Source organism: Danio aesculapii, chromosome 7 (genome assembly GCF_903798145.1).
Source record: "Danio aesculapii chromosome 7, fDanAes4.1, whole genome shotgun sequence".
In the NCBI taxonomy this organism is placed as follows: domain Eukaryota; kingdom Metazoa; phylum Chordata; class Actinopteri; order Cypriniformes; family Danionidae; genus Danio; species Danio aesculapii.
Window position 1 is genome coordinate 27,724,000 of NC_079441.1, and position 12,827 is coordinate 27,736,826.

Consider the following 12,827-nt stretch of genomic DNA (forward strand, 5'->3'; position numbering starts at 1 on the left):
AGTGACTACATATACACAAAACCATTATAAGGAACATTATAAGTTTAACTAATTAAAAAAAAAAAATCACTATAGGTCTATGCTATTGATGATGCGTTTAGAAATACAGACTAGTACAAAACCTTTTGGCAAAATATCATTCAGTGTAACAAACTATCATCATCCAGCAAATCAGACACTGTGTACTCATGTAAAAACAAAACAACATGCTTATTCAATAAGTGTTTGTCATACACATGACTGTCAGGATGACTGTACCTGGCACATCTCAGTGATGGTGTCATCAAACACTCCTCCAGCATCATCTGCTCCCTCTCCAACCAGCTTGACTTTCCAGGCCCGTGATGGCAACCTCAGATCAGATGCGTTCAGCTTCACAACCTGCCTGGCGATCTGCACAAAGATGGGTTTACACTTCCTCCCCCTGTGAAGAGAAACAAAAAACAAACAAATATTTAGCACTGGAATGTTCTTCTAACTATGCAAACTGGGTATTATTTAATTAAATAGGTCTTACTTTGAGTTCTTCTTTTACATTTCAGAGTCAAAGGTGTTAACTAAGGTGATTTTATGAGTTTTTTTTACACTCCATTATTCAGAAAAGATTGACAGCCAGGAAAAAAAGGTGAGTAAATGTTGGGCAAAGGCATCTGCTAATTGACTAAATGTTAATGTGAGCATATCCCTCTGTAAAATTCTTCAGACTATAGACATGAATAAAACTGAAGCCTGGTGTACACAAGTACTGCTGAAATGCAGATTAATAGCTAATTTTGAGAAAATAGCCTTTCGAAATCTGTATTGTAGTTAAAATCTATAATTGATAAAAAGGCAATAAACACTTAGACACGTATTTTGGATGGAGGTAGAGTAGGGATGCACCGATACCACTTTTATACAAACCGATACGAGCACGAGTATTTTTAATTTGTGTACTTGCTGATACCGATACTTCATAGATTTGGTTTCAATTGAGTTTATTTGTTGAGTTTTTTTTTTGCCTGTAGCAAGGATGAACACAAAAATCTTTAACAGAGGGCTGTTCCAAGCCAAAAATATACACTCATTGTTGATAACCCTGCGAATCCAGACCTTATCTTTTAACGATTAAGCATGGACATTTTAAGGATGAGACACTGACACGCGTCCACGACTTCACACATTACACAAAGTGTGTGCAGTGTACGTTACCTTATGGAGTCACTCTCTTGGCATTGCATATTGGGGACGCATAAAACCCTGTTATCGTTCATATTCACGAGTCCTGCCGTTAATCTGCCAGTCAGGTAATCAAAAAGAAGGCTACTTGAAGTGTCATTATGGGTAGGTCGCGGGTAGATGAGATCAATAGCCATAAATACGCAACGCATTCTCTCATTTTACTCTTATACCATCATCTCACAATGTTTAATAATAAATAATCTAATTTTTTAATAAAACAAAAGTGATTCAGCCACTGACAAGCCAACTGCAGAGAAACAAAGTAAACATCGTGGCAACCACAGTGAGCACTTTTTCTGAAGTTGAGCTGTTCTTTTTTGCACTTGATTATTATGAGTTTAATGTTAAAAAATCCATAATGAATAGGCCTATAAGAGTGTATACCATGTGTGTGTGTGCGTCTTTTATCACTGAAGCCGCTCTCTTCCAAAACCGAAAGTTGCTTCTTCTGTCTGGCAATATTTCGGCTTTTAATCAAATGAGCAAATTTTTTAAAAATTGCAGTAAAGTAACTGTGACATGCGGCCACACATCGAATCTGAGGTCTGATCTCATCTCTCTCGCTGTCATCCAGACATTGATATGCAGACGCCACAGAAGTCAGGTCGCAAAACCGAAGCTGGTACCAGACAGTTAGAATAGCTGAAGCCTTTGCAAAATCTGTCAAAATACAGCACTGAAATTAACAGGCATAAATGTCTTTGAGCCAATCTGTAGGATATCTGTTTAAACGCAATCAGAGCCAATGTAATGTAGAAGTTGTGTAGCCTAATAATTATATTAATTTCAATCAAATGAAAATCTAAATAAACCATTCATAGCATTTTACGTTTGATAAAAATATACGAAAACGAAAAAAAAAAACATAGGGTGGGTAGTTTGTATTACTGCGTTTTTAATATTAATAAAAATATGCTCAGCCTATTTAAGCTTGACGGCTATATACGCTGCCAATAGGCAAGCCATTTAAAAATATTATTTTATTGTGTACTGGGTTATAATGTATATTTTACAATAAAAACTAAACGTAGCATGTCTCGCTGTCATTTAAAACACGCAATTCATAACACACCAGAGCTGTAGGCCTATAGTCTATGCCAGGGGTGTCCAAAGTCGGTCCTGGAGGGGCAGTGTCCTGCAGATTTTAACTCCAACTTGTCTCAACACACCTGCAAGAAAATTTCTAGAAAGCTTAGTAAGAGGTTGATTAGCTAGCCAAGGTGTGTCTGATTGGGGTTGGAACTAAACTTTGCAGGACACCTGCCCTCCAGGGCCGAGTTTGGACATGCCTGGTCTATGCAGTGTGTAAACTTACAGGCAGCTGTTGGTCAATAGTCATACTGCGCACCATGTTATAGAACTCCAATATCTCTGAGGGAGATTATGTTACCCGATAGCCAATATTAACATGAGAGATTTTAAAAATAAAAGGCATTTCAAAAAAAGGAACAACACGCAAATCGGCAACAATCGGTCCTGTGGAGTTCAGCACTTGTCATCTTACCAGTGTATGCTGTGTAGTGTGTATAGCGCCCTTATGCAGTGTGTCAACTGCCACTGGTGAGAGAGAGCGAGTGCCCGTGAGAGCTCAAAGCCGGTGTTGTATCGAAATAACCAAAAGGAAGATCATATCGTTATAAAAATTCCATTAACAATACTTATCGAAATATTTATACATTTACATGAAGTGTTTATTGAGATTGTGTGATCTGTATAGGCTGTCTGATCTTTACAGAAGCTGTAAACTGACACGGGCACGGTGACCGCAGTGATGTTCAGCTCTGATGAGGCGCTTTTATTTAGTCTGTAGTCTTTAGTTTATTTTTTTTACATATAATGTTCCATTACTTACACTTTTTATCATTTTTTCCATTTACAGTTTATAAATAAAATGAGTGTTAGCTTGTTTAGCTGTGATCATTATGCAAGGATCATATTTCATATTCGGTTTATTCTTCAGTAGCCTTTAGATTCGTTAATAATGTATTTGATAAACGAATTGTTTATAAGGACTAAAGCTATTAATATATAATACATTAGGCTAATTCATACATTAAGACATTGAAGTAAGATAGGACAACAAATCACATCAGTGAATTACTGCTGAGTGGTATCGGTACGTGGAATCGGCCTTTCATGTACAATACGAGTACGTGTATTTTAACCAAGTATCGACGCGATACTGGTATCGGTACATCCCTAAGGTAGAGGTCAAAACTGAAATGTGCAGATGTTTAGGGTGAACCGTTTAGACTGACCGTGTAGAAATTCTTTTAACTGTGATTTGTGGGCCGTAGTTCTTGCCCTGCACCATGGTTTTCCCGATCGAGCGCACCATGGGTAGTGTGTAAACTCTAGGGGCCAGCAGGGGTCTCAGCTGACCCTGGACTATACCCCATGTACCAGCATTGTAGCGGGATGTGCAGCTCTGAAAAAACAGCAATCAGAGAGCAATCAGGATTGCATCATCACAGACAGAAGTTACAGGGATTTGCAAACAAAGATCTACCTGGACATGATGTTTGTGAGTGTGTATGTACCTGGTTGTTGGGGCTGAGGTTTAGCAGTCTCCATGATGAATACATGAGGTCAGAGAAGTGGTAGAGCAGGCGCAGTCGGGCTCTCAGAGCCTCCATGCTGACCTCTCTAAGACCACTGTACTGAGGAGGCACACACACGGGCAAACCCAGCTGCAGAGGCACTGATGAACCTTAAAACACACACACACAGCACATCTCAAACTAAACTAGTGGTCAGTGCGCAGACATACAGAGCAACTACTGCACTGCAGGTGTCCAGAGTTCAAGTCCCAACCCGTGGACCTTTTTGAATCCCATCTCACCAACTTCATATCCTGTCTATATATACACGTCTATATATACTGTTCTATCATAATAAAGGAAAATATGAAAAAAAAAAAATCTTGGAAACAACTACTTCAACAACAACAACTACTTCTACAACAATAAAAACTACAACAACTACTACAACAAGTACTAGTACTACTACTACTACAAAACTACTAGAACTACTACTACAGCAACTACTACAACAACAACAAAAACCACTAAAACAACTACTTTTACTACAACAACAACAACAACAAGTACTCCTACAAAAACTACTAGAACTACTACTATAGCAACTACTACTACTACAACAACTACGACCTCTACTGCTACAACAACAACTACTACAACAATTACTATTACTACTACAACAACTACTACAATTACTATGACTACTACAACAACTACTACTACTACTGCTACTACTACTAAATGTACAACTACAAAAACTGCTACAACAACAACAACAACTACTACTACTACAACAATTACTATTACTACTACAACAACAACAAAACTAATAGTACAACAAAAACAACTACAACAAATACTACTACTACTACTACAACTACAACAACAACAACAACAGCAACTATAACAACAGCAACAACAACTAATACTACTACTAAAAGTACAACTACAAAAACGACTACTATAACAGCAACTACTACTACTACTACCACAACAACAACAACTACGACTACTACTACAACGACGACAACAACTACTACAACAACTACTAAAACTACTACAACAACTACTACTACTACTACTACAACAACAACAACAAAAATTACTATTACTACTACAACAAACAACAACAACTACTAGAACTACTACAACAATGACAACAACAACAACGTCATCTACTACTACAACAACAGCACTACTACTACAACAACAGCACTACTATTCTACTTCTACTGCTACTACTACTTCAACAACAACACAGTCAGGAATGAAAAATGATGAGTTTATGCTAATATTCATATAACGCTAACACTTAGTCTAGTAATACTATACATGTGTTCTTACTATATGTTTATATTAGGCATATTGTATTAAAATACTAACTAATAAATGATTTATAGTGCTACTATTGTTAGTACAACTAAATATTGCAGGTTGTGTGTTTACATTGACAAATAAAAAAAGAAAAATGTTCTTTAAACACACAGATGACCCACTTAAATAAAAATATATATTGGAAAAATATTGGAATATTCTGACTCTATAGCTGAACTACAAATTAATCACTAGACATTGAGTGCACAAGTACATAGCATAGATTTAAGTGAGCAGTGACTCATTTTGGACACAACTTAAGCCAGTCATCATGCACGTGTCTGTACCTGGAGCACGTGGCGGGACAGGCGGTGCAGTCCATGCTGCACTATGACAGCGTCCTGCAGAGATCTGCTGGATATTTTTGCCTTGTAAAGCACTAATGAGTGTCGGCTCTCTGACATGATTGGTGTGGCCCAAGCCCAGCTTAAAAAAAAAAAAATGAAAATACACAAACAAAAGACTGTCTATGATACTGTCTTGAAAAACACCATAAAAACAATGTAAATGGAAAGAATGAGGAGTTTGTTAACAAACACACACCTGTCCTTCTGAGTTGCTGCCCCAGGCATACACATCTCCAGTTGAAGAAAGAGTGAGTGTGTGTTCAGCCCCTATAGCCACGTCCTCAATAAACACACCTGTTAAAGCAGGGACCTGCTGAGGCCGGTTATGATTTCGTGCTCGACCCTCCGGCAGACCAATCAAACGATCTGTCACATTAAAGCAAAAAAACATAAGACACCAATGCAATGGATGCTTTGACATTCAGCAAACTGTGAGAAGCATGTGTCATTGTACATGAAACCAGCTTACCCTGCCCAAATGTGTACACATTTCCATCTTTGGTTAAAGCAACTGAGAACTGTGTGCCACACGCCACCTTCTTAATGCCAATTCCACACAACACATCCACTTTCTGGAAAGAAACAAACACACATGAACACCTAACTTCTTAGTCTTTGCTATATCCAATTGTTCCTTATGCTTGTAAGGACACTATCAAATAAAGTGTTATCAGTTATACCTGTGGGGAAGATTTGGCTGTTGAGTTTCCCAATCCCAGTTTGCCATAGTCTCCATCTCCAAACGCCCAGACAGTCATTCCATCAGCTGATACTGCCAAAGTGTGATTCAGCCCACATGCAACCTGCACACAATAAAACAATGTCAGATGAATCAGATTAAGTTGTGTAAGCGCAAACATTTACTTCATCTTCATCCAAAGGCTTTCATTAAATCATTTCTTTTCAATGTTTTTTAAATGTACACTTTAAAATTGTATAAAAATAATTAGTGCATTTAAAAACATGTGTTTTTACAAGTGGTGGATGCTTCATGTTTGATGTGTGTCTGTAGATGTTATTCAGTTTTACCTGGCCGACCTGGTGGCCCTCCAGGGCACTGACTCTCTCTGGTAACTTCTTGTTTGAGGTATTTCCCAGTCCCAATCTGCCATAGTCTCCATTACCAAAGGAGAAAAGCTTTCCATCCGCTGTCACTACTGCAGAGTGTTTAAATCCACACGACATCTGCACAAAAACAAATTTCATTACCTTAAGACTCCAATGAACGTCAAGAAAAAATGAGAGATAAACTAGTGTTATGTCACGTTGAACAAAATCAAGCCAAAACAAAATGTATTTTTTAGTTTGTGTCAGGAGCTCAGGCTTGTCAAAGAATGGTTTGCTTTGATTAGAGGTTTGGCCAGAGGAGAAATGGTCGTGCCCAACTGAGCCTGGTTTCTCTCGAGGTTTTTTCCTTCACTTTCGTCAATTGGATAAGTTTTGTTCCTCGCCAATGTCGCCACTGGCTTGCTTGGTTTGGGATTTGTGGAGCTGCGCATGGATGGATTTGCTCTTCAGTGTTTGGACTTTCAGCAGTGAAAATTAAACCACACTGAACTGAACTAAACTGAACTTTAACTCTGAAAACTGAACTGACATCGTTTCAATAAAACTAGAACCTACATTGTAAAAGCGCTTTAAAAATAAACATGAATTTAACTGAATTGAATGTATGCACTCGAAATACTATAAATTGGGAGGAATAGCTCACACAAAGATGAACATTTACTTGCTATTTACTCACTCTCGAGTGGTTCCAAACCTTTATGAGTTTCCTTTTTCTGAAAGAAAAGAAGATATTTTGAAAACTTTTAGAAACCTGTAACCACTGATTTCCATAGAAGGAAAAACAACTACTCTGGAAGTCATTGTTACAGCTTTCCAACATTTTTCAAAATAACTTATTTGGTGTTTAACAGAAAAAAAAAAGAAACTCAAACAGGTGAAGGGTGAGTTAAAGAAGACAGAATTTGCAGTTCTGTGTAAACTGTCATTTTAAAGTGATATATCAGTGTCAGATAATAAACTTTCTAGATGTCAGAAAACTGCAATGTCACACAAATGGTTTTGCTGCATCTTAAAACTGGCCACCCACAGCATGATTAATAAATGATCTGTGAGCTATTTTGAGCTGAAACAGGCAGACACATTGTGGGGACACTTAAAAATACATTACAGGTCCCTGTTTGCAGCAATCTACTGTTTAAAAAGAAGGCTGGGTAAAATATTTATTTATTTGATCCATCTGCAATATGGTTAATTTTTAAGTGGTTAATGGTTAAGGAATTTCATTATTGCACAATTGCAGTATATTTAGATGTATATAGAAATGTGCATTTTGCAGTTTGTGATTAATATAAATTACTCTTTATTCATATTTATGATTTCTTGTTAATATTTGTTACTCACTAGCTCCTTTCACACAGTGATATTGGTAAATATCTGGAAAATTATCGTAACGACTTAACCGGTAAATTTAAAAAAATGCTGTTCACACAGGCAAGGATGTTCCGGAAATTTTCAGGAAAAAACATCCACACATCCATTCCAAAATATCGGTAAATTCTGACATCATCAACCAGAAATGGGCTCTAAACAGCTGTGCTTGTATTTGTAAACATAGAAGGGGTCAGGCTTTTTATGATGGTTTCGCGTTTATTTTTTAAAGCTTTAGCATTCATGAAGCTTTGTCCCAAGAACATCCAAAGGCAGAATCGTGAACCGCAGCTAAATGTTTACATATTTGACGACATTACAAATTCTGTGGATGGATAAGCATGGTGAACAACTTCGATAAGAACATATGCAGAAACACTTTCGCATATCGAGATGTATATAATATTTGTCAAGCAACTGAAGCAGAGCTTGAAGGTAAACAAACAGCGGTTTATCATAAGCATTTTAACGATAATTTTTTACACAGTTGGCATTAAGTAGGAACATAGAAACATTATCTGACTAACATCTAGCAGCTAAATGTGTCTGGAAAAATATTCAGCGCAGATGTGAATGCGTCTGAATGTTCTGATTGGCTGGAGTAGATTTCTCACATCAGTGCAATGCAATCATGAACGCGCTCTTTCCGGCAATCTTCCTTCTGCGTTCACACAGCGCAGCATTCTGGCAAATTACTGGTAATGTTACAACTTCTCTTTCTGGAAAATAGCAGGAACGAATTTACCGGTATTTTCAAAAAGGGCCTGTTCACGCATGATCCCTTTCCGGAAAATTGCCAGTAATTTTCCTGAAAAGATCTGTAAGTGTGAAAAGGGCTATTGTCATTTTTTTACCTTTCAGAAATGATTAACAACCACATCGCTTTTTTTTCAGATGATCTCCAATCTTCCAAGCTTTAGTTGTACTGTGTGTTAATTTTGTTTTTGAGGGGAAAATGCACAGAACACATTTACATATCTAAGAAAAGCTGTGTTTCTGACCTGCACCACCTCTTCTCCCTGCAGTGCTTCTATCTGTCGTGGTCGGCGTTGTCTGTCGCTGTTCCCGTGGCCCAGTTTCCCATAATCGCCATCTCCCCAGCTGAACACCTCACCGCTCTCAGTCAGAGCCATCGAATGGCCATCAGAGCCACAGGACGTCACCAGCTGAGTGACCACAAACCCTGCACAAAGACATATCACATCACTGTTAATGCTCTCGGTGTGGAGTGCACATATACAGAGAAGCTCATTTGTTTGTGTGTAAAATCGCAGCTTGCCTTGCAGAGCAGATATGACAGTAAGGACATGCAGATCGTCTGAATTCCCCTGTCCAAGACGACCATAACTGCCCTCTCCACATGCAGACACTGTGCCGTTAGCCTGGATCACAAATGTGCAGTTCTGCCCACAAACAACCTGACAATACAAAGATGAAATCAAACAAATTAATTCATTTAATCTGCCAGCAGAATTAGGCCTGCACAATATTGGAAAAAGCTGACATTGCGATCATTTATTTTTCTACAATATAGATATATTGTGATATACTGCATGTACATTTTCAGTAAATGATTGAACAACACGATTTAGAAAATAATTTAGTCACACTTTATTTTAACATTCACTTATCACTATTAGATTATGACAGAATATTTGCTGGATTCCTATAGATAATTTTAATACCCTTTGAAGACTTTTTAAAAGACCTCATAATATTTTAAGATCTCGTCGCCACTTCAAGTTTTAATCAGTATCAAACCTTTAACTTGATAAACAGTTGTTAATAAACATTTGTTAATAAACAGTTGTAGATAAATAAATCAATGGAACACAACCATGCAACAGAACTCGGATAAGCTCGGAAGAAACAAAGCTTGAAAAAATAAATAACGCGGTTGTTTTCAGCGACAGGCTTCAGCTGCTGTTTAAACTCGTCTTTCTCCAACAAGGAGTACGCAAACTATCATTTTCCCATCTGTTTCGCTACATGCGGAGAGTGTCACATCACCTTCCAGTGTTTGTTGCAAATTACGTGACATCACCCGGACAGACGAGATTGACCGAACACGCCCCGACCTGAACCAATCGTGTGGATCAAGCATGTCATTGTTAATATTAGACGGAAAAAAATATTTACGCTTTTTTGGAGTCAAACACTTTAGACAACGCTTGAACAAAATTTAAGACCTCGTAAAATTCTCATAATTGATTTATCAACTTTAATACTTTTTAAGACCCCGCGGACACGATGTATGATTTTGCTTCAGTGAACTCCTAATTTACTCCATATTAATAGATATTAAGGTAGTTTAGGTATTAAGTTAGGGATGTAGAATAAGATCATGCAGAATACGTAGATTTATAAATACCAATAAGCAGCCAATATCTGAATAACATGCTTGCTAATAAGCAACTAGTTAATAGTGAGAAGTCATGCATGAAATGTAATAAACAAACTACAAGCATAGATGAAAGCAATAAAGCAAAGATAAAAGTGAAATAAGCAGTGCATGCTTTATGGTTTTGTATTTGTGTGAAAAATACACTGCAATGTAAATTCAACATTGCATATCTTGCGATGTGACTATTGAGGACGCGCACATTGTGATATCGATGCTGAAATGATATATTGTGCAGCCCCAGTGCAAATAGCATAAAAGTAAAGACATTAAGTGTCCGCTTATGTACACATACCTGCTGGGCTTGGGAAAAAGAGGGAGCAAGCGTTGGCACCAGAATGTTTCGGCCTGCCTCCGCGAGTTGCCCGTGCCTGCCAGCACCCCATAAAAACACATCACACTTTCCTCCAAGGTGCCAGTCCTAAAAACATAGACAAAAAAAAACTTTAATATCTCTTGCATATTTTTTTCAGATTTTAATTATAGTATAATACAATACATAAATTATATTGGAATTTAGTTCTCCAATGGCAAAGCAATCTTTTCCACATTCAAAAAATGACATGGGCTGTTTGTTCTAACTACTTATTAAAATTGAGCTGAAACAACACATTTCTTGATTTTTTTTGGGGAGGACAACTTAACCGTTTTATGTTCAATCCAATTAAATTTATAAAAACTAATAAGTTAACCTAATTCCTTTATTGTTGAGTGTGTCAATTAATGTCGATTGTCTGGAACCCAGCATCTATTCACAAAAATTAGTTTTGTCATCTCAGAAATACATTTTTATTTAAAATACATTAAACTAGAAAATGGTTTAAGTAAAAAAATAATTATAACAATAATGTGTTTTTACTAAATTTTAATAAAAAAAATTAAGTATCGTAAGCATAAACAGATCACAAATATCTGGAATAATATATAAAACAATACTTTTAAACTAGTACCATTTTCAAAATATTTACTTACAGTAATGAAGTCTGCACTGCGTACTTGCGGTTTTTACATTTTTTGGTGCGCTAGTCTTGTTAATAATATCATTCAGAAGGTCATGAGCCGCACTCATACAAAACACAGACGTTTCGGCACAATGCCTTCCTCAGTGCGTGACACAATCTTCTCACTTCACCCTTCTATCCCACAGTCAATCACATTGCGTCATTAGTTAGACGACTACTCAATAGTTAAAAACAATCTCATTTTCGTTTCAATGTAGTTAACACAAGAATTATTTCCTTTACCTACAAAAGCACAATCTCCATTGTACAGGAAAATAACATTAGAATTTTCATCATTCACTTATTCATATCTTCGTCAATACAATGAAATTTCGACAGTCCAAAACATTAAAAACACATTTTTATATAATCATTTGTTTCATCACACACTCAAAATTCATGATTCATAATATTGTAAATAAATGATAAAGCATTAAAGAAACATATTGTGCGATATTAAAAATATTTTTTTCTATTTAATGATTATTGTTTTCTAGTATTTGCTCTCACCTCTGGTCTGGACGTGGCCCAAGACATGACCTGCTCATCCATCCCAGACACCCACTTGCTGTTGTCCTGTTTAGGATGATATTTTTAACACAACAGATGCAGTCTTTCAAAGCATCAAATCACTAAATATATCATACTCACAGAACAAAATTTGGTCATAACCTAACTGAATCATCATTGAATTAACAAGATCAAAACCAGCATTCTGTACAACTAAAAATATGCTTGATGTATTGAACTTGATCCACATTCCTGTAAAGACACTTTGACAATCTGTACTGTATAAAGAGCTAGAGACATAACTGTGACTGGTCTCTCTCACCATAAGCAGTGCTAGTTTGTCTTTGGCCACAGGCTCCAGGTCCGGGACGATGAAAGACTCTGGAAAGGTATGTCCGCGTGCGAGGGCCTCAGCTGTTTTAATGGTGGTGGAGAAGCAGTGAAGCCAGGCCCACTCACTGCTGGCCCAGGAGCCGTGGGATGGGATGGAGGAGGAGCCTGGCTCAGGTGGGCAGTGGGTCAGGTGAGGCGGGACAGGAGGGTGACACAGCAGGACGTCCAGCTGCAGACCCACCGACAGAGACGCCAGACACTGCATGTATGGACTGTGGACGAGCTGTTCTCCGCACACCACATGAGGCTGAGACAAATAAGCCAGGTAGAAACATGAAAATACAGTATTCTTGAATAGTGCAATTGAATAGATGGAAATAGTAAGTCGACCTGGTACCACAGCTCAACAAGCATGTGATTTGTGGAAAAATTGCAAAGTTTAATCAAATCATCAATTATATTTGCACCAACTCATGTGGTAATATTTTAAGTGAGTTTAAAAATGGCCCACACAGATTTGAGGCCATCATTCAATGTATATATGAAGAGTTCAGATGCAAAAGCCGCTAAACACCACTTTCGCCAAAAATGAGATAATGATGTTGAGTGAATGCTTTAGGCACGTAGTACACAATCAACAAATAGATTTGCATTTAATCATAAA

At 37.3% G+C, this 12,827-nt stretch overlaps 1 protein-coding gene across 7 annotated transcripts in view; it reads right to left on the bottom strand.

The window, feature by feature from the left end:
• Nucleotides 1–12,827, bottom strand: part of herc1 (HECT and RLD domain containing E3 ubiquitin protein ligase family member 1) — a 106,176-nt gene that overhangs the window by 11,391 nt on the left and 81,958 nt on the right. For all 7 annotated transcript variants that reach the window (XM_056461516.1, XM_056461514.1, XM_056461518.1 and 4 more), the window contains exons 61-73: nt 12,153–12,470; nt 11,831–11,896; nt 10,615–10,740; nt 9,198–9,336; nt 8,920–9,101; nt 6,512–6,667; nt 6,163–6,285; nt 5,952–6,054; nt 5,679–5,848; nt 5,423–5,561; nt 3,762–3,931; nt 3,480–3,649; nt 259–424 (exon numbers count right to left, since the gene is read on the bottom strand). In XM_056461516.1, the coding sequence (XP_056317491.1) occupies nt 259–424; nt 3,480–3,649; nt 3,762–3,931; nt 5,423–5,561; nt 5,679–5,848; nt 5,952–6,054; nt 6,163–6,285; nt 6,512–6,667; nt 8,920–9,101; nt 9,198–9,336; nt 10,615–10,740; nt 11,831–11,896; nt 12,153–12,470 (2,028 nt within the window). The remainder of the gene's footprint in view (nt 1–258; nt 425–3,479; nt 3,650–3,761; nt 3,932–5,422; nt 5,562–5,678; nt 5,849–5,951; nt 6,055–6,162; nt 6,286–6,511; nt 6,668–8,919; nt 9,102–9,197; nt 9,337–10,614; nt 10,741–11,830; nt 11,897–12,152; nt 12,471–12,827) is intronic.